Source organism: Esox lucius, chromosome 1, assembly GCF_011004845.1.
Source record: "Esox lucius isolate fEsoLuc1 chromosome 1, fEsoLuc1.pri, whole genome shotgun sequence".
NCBI classification, from domain to species: Eukaryota; Metazoa; Chordata; class Actinopteri; order Esociformes; family Esocidae; genus Esox; species Esox lucius.
This window is the reverse complement of record NC_047569.1, coordinates 21144197-21165023: the sequence shown is the minus strand read 5'-3', so window position 1 is coordinate 21165023 and position 20827 is coordinate 21144197. Positions and strand designations below refer to the sequence as shown.

Sequence of the window (20827 nt, the reverse complement as noted above, 5' to 3'; positions counted from 1 at the left end):
GCAATGCGAATAGCCTTTGTGGCACAGTGGAGAGTGGTCTCCGTTGAGTGACTACTGACTTGTAGTTTTGGAAATCAGTGGGGTCAAGTTTTGGTTTTCTTGAGAAGAGTACCAAAGTGGTGGAAAGTGGCTGCAGAAGAGGATAGTGAACAGAAGAAGGAAGCAAGGAGGGGAGTTAAAGCATGATAGGTCACTGAGAAGTTTGGTTTTCCAAATGATAGGTCACTGAGAAGTTTGGTTTTCCTTGATTTTTGTTTAGCTGTAAACCCCTATTTCAGCAAGTCACTGATATTTGGCATTTATGAAAAATATTAAGATGGAAAAGGACAAAGACTAGACTGAAAAAATATTGCAATACCACATAACCATCTGGTTATGGACTGAGCGGTTGGAGGAGCGATTGAAGGAAATAATGTAATGTTTAGAGACCTGGAGGGGGGTTGGAGTGACATTCATTGACAATGAGCATCTAGGAAAGATTACAAGGGAGAAGAAAATTGTAAAAAGAAGTGGACAGTGGAAAAATAAATTTACTAAAAGCAGATGTTGGGAGGTTATAACCTACAGAAGATTAGGTTATAACCTCCCAACACTGTCATATCCCTTACTACCTCATTTTTACATGGATGTCATTTTAGTAATCTCAGCTAACACTGGTACTGTACTCACTCAGTGTATTATTATATTATAGCCAAAATGCCACATCAGTTGGATTATGATGATTATCGTTATACATATGAATAAGCAATGAAAAAAAGAGAATGAAAAAATCTAAACCAACCAACTTCTGCAATTCTCCAACTATGATCATTGTGGATAATTTTATGGTAAGGACCATCCACCTCATGGTGCTTTGGGGGCAAAATACTCTTCATTTCTTTGTAAGAGTTTTTTTAAATTATTGCCAATGTAGAGGTATTTTCTGTATAGCTATATCTAAGTTCTCTGACCTTCACCATGTTGATACATGACTATGTGATTTTGGCATGTGTGTGTCCTCATACCCCAGTGAAACAGGAAGTCATGGGTGACCACTTAAAACTCCCTAATGACTCCGGTGAATATTACATTTTCCTTAACCTCTGGGGTTGTTTTTAGCCCGGAGTGTACTGACAGCATCTTTGCCTGCCTGAAGAGCCACTAAAGCACAAACACACATTCACCTCACATAATATTGTGTATTTGTTGTAGTTCTGATGGTTGCAGGCTCTGATCAGATTATTATTTATGTGTCTGTATATATATATATATATATATATTATATATATAGTTCCAATGCCTCTAGCCCGCTGTAGGCTCCTGGAGAGAGAGACAAGAGGGCTACTATGATGTGGTGCTATTACTTGTTGCCTTACATATCAAGAAGACCCATCTATTATTCATCCTATATATATATATATATATATATATATATATATATATATTATACACTACAGCAAGAGGGAGAGTTCAATTCAGCCTGATCCTATTTACATAGCAATTGGATATCTTTGAGCGAGATGTCAAATTATATATGTAATAGAATGGAGAGGACTCATTTGGGTTGTTGAGGGGATGAAATATTTAGACAAAGCGAATATAAGCTAAATGCCATCTGCGCCTCCAGTGTTACAGACGTGGAAGTCAATTTGTGTTTATGAGATGTTGCGTCCTGTGGGGGAGGCTGGGCTGTGGGCTGCTGTGGAATGGATATGGCAGGCAGACAGGCTCGTTAGATGGGTGAAATGCCACCTTGTTGAACAGGGGCTAATCCAGACTGGCAGAGGAGAGACATGGATGGACCAGGGAGTCGCGTCCTTCAGCACCTCTGGAAACACAGATCACTTCTCATTATGACTCTCATAAGCAATTTATTAGCTCGTTTACATTAAAATCCAAGGCACAAATTGGTGATATACTATACATATGTAATGAGGTAGTTCAGTTAAAAGTGGTATTTCCACAATGGAAATATCTAGTACGTAGGTATGTATCTAGGTTTCCATCCAGTTGACATTAGTTTAATTTCAATATTCTAACATCTGCATAATAAAATACTCTAGATAATATATTTTTGGTAGGCTACTCTATGATGAGATTATTATGTATAATATTATTTTTATTTCATCGAGTGGTAGAACTATCAATCATCTTGTCACCAGAATCAGACACTCATATACACTAATTATTCATTAATTATCTTCTCTCTGTATTCATCCCTGTGTATTTTCATCACTCTGAAGACCATAATTTGTTTAATCTGTAACTTCAATGACCTGTATCCTTTCTTACGTCATAGTAGCATGCAGATAAAAATATCCCACCATGTTGAAAAAACAAGTTGTTTGTTGACGATAATAATATTTTACAGACACTTGCTGTTTCTATCACACCTGACAAGATTTTTTTTTATACATCATGAGTTATGGATGGCAATGTGATTGATGAGGTTAAAGCAAACATCAGATATAGTGAAAATAATGATTACAAAAGAACCAATAACAGTGATCTGGGTAAGGGTGTGGACTCTAGACCATCCTATCTGCCAATTAGGGCTGTGTATATACTGTACATTTCTTCTATTCTGTTTCCTAACCACCCAACCAGGACAGAGAAAAAAAGCAATTATATACAGGGGCCTAAATCCATGTTTGTTATCCTATGATTCTTTTTGAATATTCACGCTTGGTTGATTTTTCAGGGTTTAGTATCTCTGTTAGAATACCTTTGTGTGATGGAGTTAATAGCAATATAGCAATGTGCATGTCAGTATGTGTGGTCAGTGGAGCAGTAGTGGAACGCCATCTCTTGGCCCTAGACGTGGCCCCCTGTGAATGGCTGATGGGTTGGTCCACTGGCGAGATGGCAGTGTGCTGAGGGTCACAAAAGGCCCTGTAATTATTTCCTCACTTCATTAAGTGCGAGTAAACCATCATACTCAGCACTGTGGATAATGTGCTTCCCCTGTGGCATTGTAATGCTCTCTACATGACTGCCCCTCTGACAGCTAGGCACATGCATGGGCCTGGTGGACAGCAGATTACTGCACGGGTTAGCCTAAAGACTACAGAACAGAACCCCACTCAGCCTCCAGGCCCCTGCATAGACACATAGTCATCAAACCACATGCAATCATGTTACGATGTAAAATGCATAGTCAATGTTTATTTCTTTTTTGGTACATGCACAAATATGCACTCTGAAATTAGATATACAATATTTGTCCTATTCATGGCAAGATAGTGATACTATTACCCCTTATTTAATAAGACTCAGTTGTCTTGATTATGTTGTTGGAATATGAGGCGTCTTTACGTCGATGCACTCACACCTGTGTGTATTTTATTGCTCCCAGGTGAAATGACAGTGGATGAGACCTACGACAGGATGTTCACTGTCACCAGTCGGCTAAGACTGGCCGTGTCAAAGGAGGATGACGGAGAACCAGTCAGCTGTGTCATCGACCACCCAGCTGTGAAGGGCCTCCGGGCGCAGAGATACCTGGAAGTGCTATGTGAGTGACCTGGAAGTGAAGCAGACATGACCTGGAAATAGAAAGTTATTGATCCTCTCAGTGACTTTGAAGCCCTTTTACTCCTTCAGAGCTAGCAGATGGAGATTATATTTTATATCACATGAATCCTGTATCAAGATAAAGCACCTGACGGTCTAGAGCCAATGTACAGCTCTAGAATAGAATATAGTCACATCAAAGAAATAGGAACTTTTGCTCTAGTCTTATGTTAAATGTGATTTACAGTTTTTATCAAATGGTTTATTGATTGATGAGGTAAAACAGACATCCTTACACAATGTAAAACGTCAGAGAAAGGTTAAGCTACCCTTTTGTAGTCTGTGCAGAATATTAATTTATTCCCAGAAACGAGCGCTTTGTCTGACCTTTCTATAAAACACAGGGACAGCTCAACTGGAACCACTTGACATTTTTGCAGTCTTTTGCTAACATACTGTAGATAAGGGACAGTTCCCGGGGGGGTCTTAAGAAAAATGCATAGAACAAATATTTTCACATGACCCTCTTCTTGTGCAACCCCTCCCCACAAATAAAAACACTTTAACTTTGGCAAAAATGTCAAGTGACTAAAGGATAGGTTTGCTGTTTTTGAACCAAAGGCCTATTTACACATTATCTAGCATGATCCTAGTATGTAGAGACATTCTTTTTTGTAAATTATTACAGTTTCAAGTATTTACAATTTTTCCTGCAGTCTCTCTCCAGGCTACAATGTAAGTGAATGGGGCAACTGATATAGCGTTTGAAAATATATGATACATTCGGTTTTCCTAAACGGGAAGGCCAGGGTGTATTGGTATAGGTCTCCATATATTCTCCTGAAAAGATTGTGCCAAAACAAGCATTGTACAATATCAGTGGTTATGTTCTACGTGAAACACATTTGAGTTTGGTAAATGACACACTACCTAACAACATCTGTAAACTTCCACACTGAAGCTAACAGCGCTGTTTGTGGGAGCAATGCTTTTTCAAAGCACAGGTAAACTAAGGTGCTGACCTCACGTTGGATTATTCTAGCTATCAAAAATCAGAATTTACGGAAATGTATCGCAGTGTTTTCAAGAATGTGCAGTCCCCAGTTGTGTTAATAAAATTAAATCTAGCTCAAGGATCACTTTTCATAGGATTATGTTCTCCAAAACTCCAAAAAGATGAGAGTTTGGGTGATCATTCTACCGGTTGATGTAAACACTCCAATAGATCAACTTTGCTTGGCTGACCGTTGGGTTTGCGGGGAACATTTTGATATTGGTGACAAAAAGGGAATACTAAACATTGGCTTTTAAACAACATGGTTTTTCCCCATGTCAGACCTGCAAGTCTACCAAATAACACCAGAGTTCAGGTACGTGGGGCCAGATCATATTCATTAGCCTAAAAGACAAGCCATCATTCTGGAATTCATTGCAATAATCAGAGGAGACTAAGGTTTTTCGAAACACTGCAGTCAGGGAAAATAACTGACATGGCTGTTCCAAACAGGATCAAAATTGTGCAAATGCTCAGTAGTAGTAGTAATTTCTGTACCTCCCCATAGCCTACCAATGCCGCAGGACAGGGCTTCCGACAGTATTTTCAAAATAGCCATTACATGCCTACTTACAGAATTGAGAGTTGTCTGTTTGGTCCCTTTGGCCTCTGCCTCTTATTCCAATTTATTTTGGGGATGTGGACGGTTTCCAAAAGTGCTCAGTTCTGAGCCTGAACGTCACTGCCGTCTGTTGTGCACGCTGGAGTTGATTGAGACTTCGAGCTTCTCGATGGCATTAGGTAGCAATAAATCTCAATTCTTACAGCACAAGCTCTCCCCACTGGGCATCTGCTTGCACCTCTGGCAAGAACACAAAAGTTACCCAAAGTTCTTAGCCTGGCCTCGACCATGACCTTGGCTGGTTGCAGATCTTCTTTAGCTCTCCTCTCATCCATTGTTTTTAATTCCTCATCTTTATACTCAAGATCAAACCTGTAGGCATTGCCCAGCCTGGTCTCAGGACACTACGTAGACAATTTTACATACTTTTAAGCCAGGGGATTTCTTAAGATATATTACGTTCAGTAAAATAACGTTAGAGTCGGAATGGAGAAAAAAAAGCTATGTTTCAAACCGGTGACCTTCCACTTTCCAGACAAGTACACTACCCTCTGCACCAGTGAGGATCCAGTCAGTCGTAAAGGCGAGTGGTGTTGTCATAACATGAATATGTTTGAAGTGATTTTCTTTGAAATCCTAACCCAAACCATAACCCTAACCTTAACCTTAGCCCCAGTGCTGTGATACCTAACCTTAACCCAAACCCTAACCTGAACCCCGGAGCTGTGCGACCTAACCAAAACTTAACCTAACCTTTTTGTTTCCTAACTGTAGCCCAAACCTTAACCCTAACCTTAACCCCAGTGCTGTGTTATCTAACCTTAACCCTAACCCCAGTGCTGTGATGCCTTACGTCAACCTAACTTTTAGGATATAATGCCTTTATAACATATTCTAGCGACCTTGTTGTTGCTGTTACTCATCCTCATCAAGTCTATATATCCACTGTGGATCAGTGGGTAGGGTGACTAACTTCTCATCCAAATGTCGCCAGTTTGAAACACAGGTTAAACATTTTGTGAAAGATTCGTCTTTCATAGCATTCGTAAATATCATACGTTTGTCTGGCGTTCGTATGTTATTTTATGTTTTAATAGCGCTCGTAACATTTGATACATTGTAAGATAAGTTAGATATGTTACGTTTGAACAATTTTGTTATGTATCATTCGTTTTGGTGGCGCAATGTAATGTAACCTAATGTAACATCACATATCATACGAAATCGGGTGCCATGGATTTACGTAAAATAGTCTAGGTAGTGTTCTGAAACCAGGTTGCAGCGCCATGAAAATAGTTGCCATATTCAGGAATTCAACAATTTTTGTGTTCCATCATTCATCAAACAAAAATGTCAACAAGTTGTATAAGCTGCTAGTAAACAGATGCGAATAGACTACAACAGGTGCATCTCAAAGAATTTGAATATTGTGGAAAAGTATATTCTAGATTAATTACACATAAAGTGAAACATTTCAAGCCTTTTTTCATACAATCTTGATGCTTACAACAAAATTCCAGTATCTCAAAATATTAATATAAAATGTATTTATTTTTACATGTACATTTATAATACAGAAATGTCGACCTGAGAAGAGCTTTAATTAGGTTTCCTAAGTATGTTAATTTATACACTCAATACTTGGTTGGGGCCCCTTTTGCACCAATTACTGCATCAATGTCTGTTGCACTGCTGAGATGTTATGGAAGCCCAGGACTCTTTGATAGCAGCCTTCAGCTCATCGGTGTTGTTGGGTCTGGTGCATCTCATTTTCCTCTTGACAATACCCCATAGATTCTCTATGGGGTTCAGGTCAGGCGACTTGGTTGGCCAATCAAGCACTGTAATGCCATGGGCAGCAAACCAGTTACCAGTTGTTTTGGCCCTGTGGGCATTTTTTGAGATGCACCTGTAGCTAACGTGGCTGGTGGCTGGATAAAGCCTCCTCACAGACAGATTCATCCACGCCAGAAAGAATAAACAACAATAAGCATTGATAAAATCCTCATTTTGGCACAATATTTTCAGGAAAACATACAGAGACCTATATCAATACATCATGGTCTGTACCGTTTTGGAAAACCGGATGTATCATATATTTTTGAATCCTATGTCGGTTGCCCCATTGACTTCCGTTGTAGCCCGGACAATGCAGGAAAAATTAAAAAAAACAAAAAACTGTAATAATTTATGGAATAATATTCTATACATACTAGGATCATGCTAGATAATCTGTAAAGGCCCCAGGTTCATAAAAAGTGTACTTATCCTTTAATAAATATGAATACTGACTTTACCGCTTGATCATAGTTTTGTAGCTATGGTCCAGAAGGTTTGAGGTTTAGCCCTTCACCATGGACAACCTCACTTTCCTCTCATTACACTATGATCAGAGACAATTGCAGAGAATGATAAGCTAAACAAGCGTCAGGTGTTTGTGCTCATAATGCACCAAAACAATTGTTAATAAAGTAAGGACACGACTAAAAGAGTGCTTCACCATCAATGTTTTGCCTTTATTAACACCACAATTAAATTAGATATGTAAAACGTAAATATAAATAACACTGAAAATACATTCTACCCCACCTTGTACCCAGGATTAAACTCTTATTTTGAGTATATCTGAATGTCAGTGAACTTTCTTTTTGGTGTTAGTATCTTTCTATTCATCAAAATGGCCTGTGCTGCAATTTCGTTGCGGAGAGGGGTGGACATGTGTGCAGGTAGCTCATGTAATGAAGAGAGACACAGGGAACGGACAGAGGACAAGCGTTCAGGTCAATGGAGGTCAATTTATTAACAAAATTCACAGGAACAGAGGAAGAAGTGGGGAAGAAATCTAAATCCAAATGGAATTCGGCCTCAGCAGTGGCACCTTCTGAGTACTAGCGGGCAAAGCTCTGGCACTCTTGACTCCTTGTCTCACGGCTGTTTTCCTACTCATGTGCTGCATGGGTAGAGCAGCCACAAGGGCAGCTAGCTGGAATGTCACACTCTTCTCCTTTGTAACTTTTAATTCCAGTCCTTCTCCTGCTGCTGCCCAGAGGAGCTTCCCTGGGCTCCTTTGATCTGCCCCTAAACAAGGCCAGATCGGGCGCTGGTGTGTATCCTTTAGGGGAAGGTGTCGAGTTGCATTCAATGGCAGTCAGTTCACACAGAGGCATTGACCTGACGCAGAAGCAGAAGAGTTTACCTCTGTGCTACATTTACATTATACTTCAAAGGATTATCTTGAAGCGGCTCAGATCTTTTTTTGCCACATTATTCTCTTTCCATCACTGTGGAACAGGTTCATCTTTGTTTCACCTATCCCCAAAACATTGTAAAGCCAAATATACAAATAATTTTGGTACCCTAAAGTGGAGGGACAATGTACAATTTACTGTTGTAAGTTGTAAATGGTTCATCTGATATGGAAGAAATTACCCTTAAATTCAGGATGACATTCTACATATTGACATTAAACGCAGAAACACGGAGCCAATGACATACAGTGCATTCGGAAAATGTTCAGACCCCTTCACTTAATTAGCATAGCCAGTTCAGCCAGAAAACACATGTGGCAATTGGCCAGTGATTCATCAACTGATGTCGGATCCCACCATCACAATATCAGATTCCATACCTGTCTAATCATCAGGATACCTAATAGAATGCGTTTGCAAATCCACCCACATCCCCTGCAACCAGCTGTTCTGTTCTGTGTTTCCTATTGCGGGGGATATGGACTGCATACCTTGCTCATTCCATAAGGGGATTTCTATTAATAATATTACGGTGAAGTTATTAGAATATTGCAGTCTGTTAACCCAGTGGAGCAGAACTTATGTACATTGCTGTGCATAGTTTTCCAGTAAATGGTTTAATTAATAACTGGTGTTTTCTGTCTGAATAACACAGTTTGTTACGTTACAGCTGTATTTAAAATGTATTAAATAATTTTTTCCTCACCAATCTATACACAATAACCCATACCACAAAAAACCAACAACACCTTTTTTGACATTTTAGCAAGTGGTTACAGGAAGCACCTGAGTTCAAATTTGAATGTCATGGCAAAGGATCTGAGGCTGTATTCACAAAATATTTAATCTTACCACTAGGAGGACTCCTAAACAACACTACTAAGAGTTTCCTCTTAAAACCTATTCACAAAGCTGCTAAGACCAACTTTTACTAAGGAATGGGGAGAAATTTTAAGCTAGGAGAAAGGGCAGGGTTAACCCCGTTGCTATGGATGATGTCGTGTTCCACGAACAAACTATCAGCCAAACTATGATTGGCTGATACTGTCAGTGAGTTCATCATAGCAATACTGTAGAAGAATGTGTCAAGAATATGTTGCCATATTGAAATAAAGATATTATAAATTAAAATGTAGGCTAAGTGTCACTGATTAAACATGAAGAAAACAAATGATATACTGACTTGTCAAGATATGTTCAAGTAAATGCAAGTCTCTTACATGTCTGGCATCTCGTAAAGAAAAGCATTTTTATCTTTTGTTTGTGCAATAGTTTGTGTAATTATGTGTCCCACCACCAACTACACCGGTTGGGCGAGCTATGGCCATGAAGTCGGCTTTGTTTCTTTGTAGCTCTACTATCATTATAATGCCCTCGCGATTAAGGTGGTACCTTGTTAAAACCTCAGTTTCAATAAATGTTTCTCAAATGTCAACCAAATTAAGGGGCGGATTGCTGGCAGCAGCCCTTTTAAGATTGTTTGGGATTCGGTCTTAGTGATTTAGGAGTCCTCATGACTATTCCAAACAATTCACAGATTTAGGAGCTGGTTTTGTTCTAAAACAGTTTGTGAAATACTCTTAGACCAACAATGTAGGAGTTCTAAAGTTAGGACTGACATGCCCATTTACTTTTTTTAGAGTTACTCCTAAATTAGCAAATTAGTGAATACAGCCCCTGAATACTTTGAATAGATTTTTTTATAGAAATGTATTCATAAATTTGCTAAGATTTCTAAATATCTGTTTTTACTTATTATGGGGTGTTTTGTGTAGATTAATAAGAAAACAATTTTATTTAATCAATTTTTGAATAAGGATGTAACTTAAAATGGAAAAAGTGAAGAAGTCTGAAAAGAAGCATACATCATTTTTAAGACAACATATTTGCTTACTTTCATACTTAATGAAGTCCAAATGTATGTATACAGCAGGCATATTTCTGTCACTAATACAGTCATGGGACATCAAGGGACTCAAGGGAAATATTCATATCCGGTTTAACACTTACCGCATTATTTTGACTCCAACACTGTGTGCATTTAACACTGAAGAAATTGCAGTGCAGGTCTCTTCTTTTATCCCGCTAAAGAAAACATAGGCAAATAACAAATGAATGTTGAACATAATAGAACGCTGACCAAATAGTTCAACAGTTGATTAAATGAATGAGATGACATCCCACTGTCTCAGGCTTCATCGTCACTCCTCCATATGAATGCGTCTTCATTGAACATCACTGAGGATTAATGAGATTAGTTGGAAAATAAAAAACATAACGAATCTATGGGCAACTTGAGTTTCTCAATTACCCTCTGTTATGTTGAAATATATGCATACAGGGTGATGGATGAGAAACAGAATTGAGACCAGCTGGCGTACACTTTAATGGTGCAGTTTTTTGACAAAAAAAGTGTTTAAAAAAATATATTCTTTGTGGAATGTTAAATAAGATCAACAACAGTTAAATCAACATGCCTTGTAGGCTATTGTGAAGGAATCTCATACATCTAACTAGCAATAACTTATTGACCCCACGCCACCTTCCAAAATAATAATTTCTCAATAGATAAGCGTATCCGTTGTGCCTTTTGATCCACTTAATTGTTGGTAGTGTATCTTGTGAAGCAATACGTGATTTCTTCGTCCTTGGTTTTTATTTTTCCCAAATGGCTGTTGTATTTGCAATCAGGATATGATGTATACTTGTTGTTTCAAGCAAGCTTGTGATGTTGCAGGTTGAGGAAAAGTGACCAAACTACACAAAACATTACTTAATCGAAAATTAATCTGAAAAGATTAATCATTGATATCATAATTTCTTTCTCATGATAAAAATGTATGTTGTTTTATCTCCCAGCTCTCCCCATGTTACCCCATACATGGAGAGATAAATATGTATCTGTATGTAACCAGAGGCCATGTTCCTCCATGTGGTCTTACTCAGTTATTTTCCATTGAATGCATTAATCAATGGAGCTGGAAATACAGTCGTCAGAAAAGACTAATAATATAAGCAGTGGAGTAATGGTATTATAGCAACTTACCGGCAAATGGCTGCTTCACTGGTTTTAACATACAATAAAGTATTATATACTGTAGAGTTAATGAAGCGTAAGACAAACTGACATTGCTAAAATTTGTGAGTATGATAAGAATAGGAAAGTGTGTACTGCTGGTATACATTGTGTATGTTTAAAAATTATATTTTCAGATAAACCAGAAGTTAAGATCGTTCAGGGGTTCCCTGAGGGTTTAACAAGAGAAGGAGAGAATCTAGAGCTGACGTGCATAGCAAAAGGCAAACCACAGTGAGTATCCAATCATTTACACATCTCATTTAATACTAGTTAACAATATAGCAATCTGTCCTTAAAAATACCAATATAGACAGATACATGACACTTCCAGGCTTTCTATATCCCCTTTCTGCCAGCCAAGGCACTCCCCTAACCTTTCCAATGCATTGTAACATTTAAATGTTACCAATTGCTAGTGTGTTTTGTGAAATACATCATTAGACAAGACCGGCCAATGGCTATTTCACACTGATCTAAGATCTGACCTTTAGAATAAGATTTTGTCTATTGACGGGCGTCTGACAGGATCTGACTGAACTGGTATTTGTGTCCTCCAGGCCCCATCAGATCAGCTGGCTCAGAGTAGACGATGATGTGCCGTCTCACACCGTGATCACTGGCTCTGACCTCTTCATTGAAAACCTCAACAAGTCATACAACGGCACATACCGCTGCATAGCTTCCAATGCGGTTGGAGAGGCCTACGATGACTACATCCTCTTTGTATATGGTAATTACTTATATATGGGGTGTCATGGCTACTGCTTCTTGTAATTGGTTTTAGAATTGTATCTACAGCCTGCATTGAACAGTGACCCCATTGTTGTTGTATTATTTATAATCAAAAGTGCTACAATACAGAGCCAAAACAAAATGTGTCACTGTCCTAATACTTTTGGAGTTCACTTTATTTAGAGATGAATCCAGGCCAGATGATCAATATAGGGCAGTATGTTGACAGCTTGTGGAAATTATGTGTGTAAATTGTAGTTTCATATGTAAGTCCACTGATGACAGGTTTGTCTGTATGAATCTGTAGCAGGAACCATATTAGTAGCAACATACTGTTACTAACTCTTATAATAGTATTACAGAAAGGATCTGTATTTCACATGTTGATATTTATTACTCCATAGTTGTCCAGGTCAACTCCCAAACAAAAGGGTGATGGTGGTTAATGGTAAAAAAAGAAAAAAACATTACTGGGTAAACTGATTGTTGGTTGCTGTCAAAAATAATTAATTCAATGCATTTTCCAAGGTTGGCAAAGTATCAATGCAAGGTTGGCAAAGTGAGATTTGGGTTTTTTCAGCATTTTCTTGTATTTACCCCAACTACATCACTGATGCTAAAAACAGTACAGTCCTATTCAGGATGTCCTTCAATGAGTGAACTCATAATTACTTTAACATGCACTTATTAGATGTGTGATTCACACTCTCTCGCATCCAATATGACTGTCATAGAGTCTCTATAGAATGAGATTGGGGAAAGAGGCAGTATCTACTTTGTTTGGAATGTGATTACTTTGGGTTTTGAACAAGACACATCTTTCATTTCCAAATAGATTTTGGTTCACTGAGTTTGTGAGAAATTAAAACTGATTTTACTTGCCAGGACAGGAGAAGAAATGCAATACCAACACTTTGATTTATGTTGTCTCGTCTTTTACTTTCATGGTTGTTTTGGCTCATTGGTTTGATTGGGAATGCTGAGCTGACCATTTGTTTTGGAGCTTACCCCACTCTCAAGCATAACCAGGTTCTGTAGTGTGCATCTCTTCATGTACTGTACATTTCTTGTATGTTCTTATGTATTCATACTGCATATTCCTCCATTCCTTTGAAGGAACAAACTTCTTCCTGCACAACAGAGATTTGGTCAGGAAAAATTACAGTACATGCTAAGATTAGTCATTTTGAATTTTACAGTGCAGTAAACATGCTTAGTGCATGTGAGCTGTATGCTTTGTTGTAGAACTACCTAATTCTATTCCTTATAGCACAGTGAGATACCCCACCTTGTACAGAAATAGATTCCCAACAAGAAAGCAGCCTGCAGTTGTTATCCAAGTGAATAAAGGGTTACTAGTAAAATAAGTAGTTATTTAATTTAATAAAACAATAATGAAATGTATGGATTTTATAGTAATTCTCTAAGTTTGCATAACCTGAGCCAATCATTAATTAGAAGATGCTGACAGACAATCTTGAATTAACCAACTGTGTACTGGGTTGGAATTAGTCCCGCATTCTTTTCTTTGTGGTGTAATGTTCTACTTTGAAAGGAGACAGCATTGGCACTGGAGAGAATGATGAAGATATTTTTTAAACAGATATTTTTTAAACAGAAAATATGCATTTAAACCATCTATTTTTAGACTTTTTTTTTCAACCCATCGAAAGTGTGGGTTGAGTCATATTTTCAACACGAATTTGGTGATTTAACACTTGTAATGTTGCAAAATAATGTGTAGCATGCTAGCGGTTAGCTAGTAAGGTGCGTTAATAGTAGGCTCGCTATAAGGTAAGTAAGCTATGTATGCAACAAAGTGTTTTATAAGTGTAATAGCTGTATAAAATGTGAACCACTGTTCTTTTCATAATTAATGTTGTCTGTAAGGTTTAGGGGTTTAATATCCTAACTTGCATGTTTGGAATGTGAAATCGTTTTGTCACACCCTAAGCCGAGCAGTAATTTTAGTTAGCACTTTTTCATGCTACGTGTGAAATGGATACCTTTGAGCTGAATTGGAGCCCAGAATAGGGCGTTATTGACAGGTCACAATGTACACAAGCCTTCAATAGTGGTAATGAAGCAAAATAATGTATAGATGGCCTTATACACTTATACTGTTAAGGTCAGGATAGTAATAATTTTTACATAATGCTGTTATAAGAGGCAGTACTTAATGCATATATCATAAGCCTATACCCATCTTAGTTTTCGAAGAGTTTAAGTCCCACAACAGTGACACGGTCTGGATGTGGCTCTTTTGGCCTTCAGTAAGGAAGTAAATATTTAAAGTTACACCTTAACAAGCATATACTTGAGTCTCTCAATTATATATAGGGCTGCACGATTATAAGGCTGCATGATTAATCAACATCATAATATTTTTATTTTTTTTTTTTTACCAAATTGTTATTTTTACTGGTGTGCCATCCTCGCTATAATCATATTGGTATTGGATTTAGAATCCATTTGCCTACTTCAAAGATAATAATTCAAATGATTGGAGCCTGGCAAGCAAACAACTCAATAGTGTCAGTCAAAACATTATTTACACAAGCACTCTTAACACTCGTATTCCTTATGTTTTGCTATGTTTTAGCTTGTATGGCTCACTGGGCAAACCCTGTTCAGTCCCGCCCATATTAATATAAAAATACATACAAAAAAATAAACAAATAAATATCAAGAAGTTACGAAGACAAACAGAAATGAACCGGAACAAACACAATAGTGCTTCACCAGTGAATTGCTGAAACCCTAACAAACTGTAGTATATAAATATAGATAAAACAGAGAATCAAATGTTTACTTTATTACCCTATTGCTGACAAATAATTCACAAATAAAACTAAATTGCAAAAATGCCTGACTCTTCATGTTGGCCAGTGCCAGAGGGTGCTCTAAAATCTTGCAGAAGTGCCCCAAAATTTGCATTGAAATACAGTAGAGAAGCCTGACATCCTACGTACATTTGTTGCACAATTAAATATACATGTCATAATGTACAATTTATCAAACGTTCAGAATAAGAACCAAATGAACCATACAACCTCCTTGGCTAATGCTAGGCATAAGACACCCCAAAAGAGTCAATATATCACAAAAGATATCAGCATAATATTGATGTCTTTTATACCAGCCTACAGCATTGGAAATTCCCCTTACTGAGTTCAGGATCTAGTCAATACAATCACAGAAAACCTTTATGATGTGAATTCAATGAAAGTTAACCAAATCAATATTGTGCTAGTTAGGTTATAATCATTTTGTGCAATAGTGTAATAAGCAACGTTGGTTAACAAACATGAGTGTTATACTATCACATTTCATTACATGCATAATATTATACTCATAACAAGATGACATAGCTGCATACTCTGCATACCTTTATTTTTTATGCGTTTCTCCTTCCAGCTCTTTTCCTAAATTGGGCAATCTGTTGGCTTAGACCTTATCAATTTGTGTTGATTTGGCACTCAACCATCAATGAATTAGGCCTACCCATCCCCCAGCACTGTCAACCAAGAGTCTAGACTAAACAAATTCACCTTGGTGGGGTGCTGAATGGTTTTATGTTATTCTTAACGATTTTGCACAAACCAGAAAAAAATGCAACAGTATGTCTGTGAAACTATATATTCACAGTATTATTTGATAGCATTTCGTACTGGAGACCTTCCCAGGCATTAATATTTGTCAGGGCTGCTTCAAATATATAGCACCCCTGACAAATATGTGGAGCAACTCACAAATATGTAAGGCCACTCACAAATGTAATGCAAGTCACAAATCTGTAAAATGCAGGTGTCATACATTTGCAAATCATCCTTTGTTTTTGTTCATCATTTGTTATGGGATTTTGGTATGAAATCGTATTACAAGATTCTTCCAGGCCTGATTATGGTAAATGTATTGTAATATTTAAGATTACAGATAAGAAGGCTATATACAGTGGAGAGAACAAGTATTTGATACACTGCCGATTTTGCAGGTTTTCCTACTTACATAGCATGTAGAGGTCTGTAATTTTTATCATAGGTACACTTCAACTGTGAGAGACGGAATCTAAAAAAGAAACCTGTTAGTTTTTCTTTAAGAAGCCCTCCTGTTCTCCACTCATTACCTGTATTAACTGCACCTGTTTGAACTTGTTACCTGTATAAAAGACACCTGTCCACACAATGGCCAAGACCATAGAGCTGTGTAAGGACATCAGGGATGAAATTGTAGACCTGCACAAGGCTGGGATAGGCTACAGGACAATAGGCAAGCAGCTTGGTGAGAAGGCAACAACTCTTGACGCAATTATTAGAAAATGGAAGAAGTTCAAGATGACGGTCAATCTCCCTTGGTCTGGGGCTCCATGCAAGATCTCATCTCGTGGGGCATCAGTGATCATGAGGAAGGTGAGGGATCAGCCCAGAACTACAAGGCAGGACCTGGTCAATGACCTGAAGAGAGCTGGGACCACTGTCTCAAAGAACCATTAGTAACACACTACGCCGTCATGGATTAAAATCCTTCAGCGCACGCAAGGTTCCCCTGCTCAAGCCAGCGCATGTCCAGGCCCGTCTAACGCTTGCCAATGACCATCTGGATGATCCAGAGGAGGAATGGGAGAAGGTCATGTGGTCTAATGAGGCAAAAATAGAGCTTTTTGGTCTAAACTCCACTCGCAATGATTGGAGGAAGAAGAAAGATGAATACAACCCCAAGAACACCATCCCAACCGTGAAGCATGGAGGATGTTTGGGGATGCTTTTCTGCAAAGGGGACAGGACGACTGCACCGTATTGAGGGGAGGATGGATGGGGCCATGTATCGCGAGATCCTGGCCAACAACCTCCTTCCCTCAGTAAGAGCAATTGAAGATGGGTCGTGGCTGGGTCTTCCAGCATGACAACGACCTGAAACACACAGCCAGGGCAACTAAGGAGTGGTTCCGTAAGAAGCATCTCAAGGTCCTGGAGTGGCCTAGCCAGTCTCCAGACCTGAACCCAATAGAAAATCTTTGGAGGGAGCTGAAACTCCGTATTGCCCAGCGACAGCCCCAAAACCTGAAGGATCTGGAGAAGGTCTGTATGGAGGAGAGGGCCAAAATCCCTGCTGCAGTGTGCAGACTTCTACATGCTTTGTAAGTTGGAAAACCTGCAAAATCGGCAGTGTATCAAATACTTGTTTTCCCCACTGTAACTGGCTAGACGGTCTAATAAATGTTGGTGTTTTGGCCGGAAAACATTTACACAAAAATTTTAGCTATAATGTAAGGCGATTCATACATTTCTCTGCTAATTCATGGGAGACAATGCGTGTTTTTTGACGATGTTTATAGTTCATTTGTGATTGTAATTAATGGAAAAGCTTAAAACAATAATTTGAAATAAATCACTTAAAATACTAATGACTGCACAGGCCTGTGCATTAGGTTATTTGCTGCTGTTATGGCATTTCTGAATCTGAAAGTATATCTAGCCTAATTGTTTATACTAAAACGTTATTGAGGTTGTTAACTATATTTTTAAATAAAGTGTTGAATTTCTTGCATAACATATTACAGTACATATTTAGTAACTATATTTGTGGCAGGAGTGGGTGGGGTCAACTACTCAATGACAAAAGATGACAAATTATCGACAGGGAAAATATTTGTCATGCACATCCCTAGTCCCAAGTTGACAAAAAATTTGAAATATCTCTTCTTGTATCGCCCATCCTTTCTCTCCAAAAACCCAGTGAACAAGAACGCCAAGGTGCCTCCCATGACTGTCTTCTCCAGCTGGTCCTGAGAGTGCAGTGTGTGAATCCAGCTTGTTGTGTGCAAGTGTGTTGTTGGTCAAGGATAAAGAGAGAAACATGACTTCAGCAAGAGGTAGAACACTAATAACAGAATGATAGACAACAGACTAAATAAAAATACATTTGAGCTGCAAGTTATGTTTTTAGGTCTGAATTGTGTTCCTAAAAAGCTTTTGGCAGTGATTGGGTGGTCCCCAGAACAGAAATGATTGGGAAACACTGGGTTAGAGCAGTAATGAGACGCTGGAGATTTGTGAAAAGTGCTAATAACTGTGTGTAATTGTGTTTTACAGGATTAGATGCCAGACAAAAGCAGCCAGCCATGTTGTTGGTCCATCAGATATATTTTCTCTGACTAATGCTAGGTACTGTATACTAGTTTAATTAGTGTGTTTATAAACATGTCTGTGTCTAGGAGTATGCATGATTAGAACCGCAGATGTGTCAGCTAAGCAGGTGTGTCTCTAGATGAAGAGCTTTATGTGTTGAGCTTTTCTGTGAACATTATCTATTTTATTTTGCTTCTCGTAGGCCCCGGAGGACCCCATGAATGTACGGTTTTGTAAAACACAGATATTATATCTTAGTATATCCCTGTTCTTTAATGTAGATATGTTAGAGGATTATGTACAATAGTTATATAATGTAGAGCTCAGAATTGCCAGGGAACTCACAATTACTACGTACTGATTCTATATTATTATGTATCACCATTTTCTATGAATAGAGAGTAGCTACCACAATGTTCCAAACATTCCTAGGGCCTTTTGAAATAAAACAGTCCCAAAACAACACAGATCCACCACCATACTTCAAATAGGATATTAGGTCCTCTCCAGAATAACCATGGTGTTTTTTAGTGCTTAATTCTAGTCTAATTGGACCTTAGAACCTGGTTCCAATCACATTTAGCAAACTCCAGGTGCTTATTTTAACTTAATGTAAGGTGAGTTTCATATGCTACAGTTGTGCTTATAAGTTTGCATACCCTGGCAGACATTGTGAAATTTTGGCATTGATATTGAAAATATGACTGATCATGCAATGATGACTGATCTTTAATTTAAGGATAGTGATCATATGAAGCCATTCATTATCCCATAGTTGTTTGGCTCCTTTTTAAATCATAATGGTAACAGAAATCACCCAAATGGCCCTGGTCAAAAGTTTACATACCCTTGAATGTTTGGCCTTGTTACAGACACACAAGGTGACACACACAGGTGAAAATGGCTAGATACTGAGCCATGGGGAGCAGAAAAGAACTGTCAATAGACATGCGTAAAAAGGTAATGGAACTTTATAAAGATGGAAAAAGATATAAAAAGATATCTGAAGCCTTGCAAATGCCAGTCAGTACTGTTCAATCACTTATGGGATCTCTTGATACCAAGCCAAGGTCAGTAAGAACAAGAAAGATTTCAGGCAAAACTGCCAGAAGAATTGTTCAGGATACAAAGAAAAACACACAGATAATCTCAGGAGAAATACTGCTCTGCTGCTCTGGAAAAAGACAGTGTGGTTGTTTCAAGGAGCACAATACGACGATCCTTGAACAAAAATAAGCTGCATGGTCAAGTCGTCAGAAAGAAGCCTTTACTGCGTTAATGCCACAAAAAAGTCTGGTTACAATATGCCCGACAACGCCTTGACACGCCTCACAGCTTGTGGCACACTGTAATTTGGACTGACGAGACCAAAATAGAGCTTTATGGTCATAACCATAAGCACTATGTTTGGAGAGGGGTCACAGTATAGTGAACAGAATACCATCCCCACTGTGAAGTAGGGTGGTGGCTCACTGATGTTATTTGGGTGTTTATCAGAACATATTATCAGAAAATACTGGCAGACAATTTGCATTCTTCTGCACGAAAGCTGCGCATGGACGCTCTTGGACTTTCCAGCACGACAATGACCCTAAGTACAAGGCCAAGTTGACCCTCCAGTAGTTACAGCAGAAAAATCTAAAGGTTGTGAAGTGGCTACACAGTCTCTTGACCTTAAAATCATTGAGCCACTCTGGGGAGATCTCAAACGTGCGGTTCATGCAAGACAACCAAGACTTTGCATGACCTGGATGCATTTTGCCAAGACGAATGGGCAGCTATGCCACCTGCAAGAATTTGGAGGCTCATAACCAACTATTACAAAAGACTGCAAGCTGTTATTTTGTAAAAGGGAACAATACACATTATTAAGAACTAAGGGTATGCAGACTTTTGAACAGGGGTCAGTCATTTTTTTTCTTTGTTGTCATGTTTTGTTTTATTATTGTGCCATTCTGTTGTGACCTATGGTTGAATGTGAATCCCGTAAGAAATAAAAGACGTGTTTTGCCTGCTTACTCATGTTTTCTTTACAAATGGTACTTACATTACCTGTTTTCCCAGGGTATACAAACTTTGGAGCACAACTGTACATCGACAAATGAAATACTCATTTTGTATTGTTCCCATTTTAAATGACACTGGTGACAGTGATGGAACTTCAGGATGTTGGGCCCAGTCCAGATGGGCTAGTTGACTGGAAATGATGTGATACAGACTTCTCTCCAGGTAGAAAAATGTTATGTTAAAGTATGTCCTCTGTCCTGGTTGTCACACTTTCCTTTTTTCTCATTTCTGTGTCCCTCTTGGACTAATTTCCCTCTCAGGTACCGCTCCTTTTTCTTTTGTTCTAACAGTCCTCCTTGTCTACTTCTGGGCTGTCTTCATTGTCCACTTACCCTTTCTCTCCTGTCTTTTCCTGCCTATCTTCCTTCCTTGTCTACTTACTATCCTTCCTGTCCTCCTGTCCTTTCCTGCCTATCTTTCTTCCTTGTCTACTTTCTGTCCTTCCTGTCCACCTGTCCTTTCCTG

General features: G+C 38.5%; 1 protein-coding gene and 1 long non-coding RNA gene across 3 annotated transcripts in view; one reads left to right on the top strand and one right to left on the bottom strand.

Moving 5' to 3' along the window:
* Window positions 1–20827, top strand: part of cadm1b (cell adhesion molecule 1b) — a 271115-nt gene that overhangs the window by 215253 nt on the left and 35035 nt on the right. For both annotated transcript variants that reach the window (XM_020052485.3, XM_010892247.3), the window contains exons 6-8: window positions 3335–3493; window positions 11570–11666; window positions 11993–12165. In XM_020052485.3, coding sequence (XP_019908044.1) covers window positions 3335–3493; window positions 11570–11666; window positions 11993–12165 — 429 coding nt within the window. The remainder of the gene's footprint in view (window positions 1–3334; window positions 3494–11569; window positions 11667–11992; window positions 12166–20827) is intronic.
* LOC109616512 overlaps window positions 7982–20827 on the bottom strand; it is a 54323-nt gene continuing 41477 nt past the window's right edge. Inside the window, exons 2-3 of the long non-coding RNA XR_002197656.2 lie at window positions 10367–10441; window positions 7982–8279 (exon numbers count right to left, since the gene is read on the bottom strand). This is a non-coding gene — a long non-coding RNA (uncharacterized LOC109616512). The remainder of the gene's footprint in view (window positions 8280–10366; window positions 10442–20827) is intronic.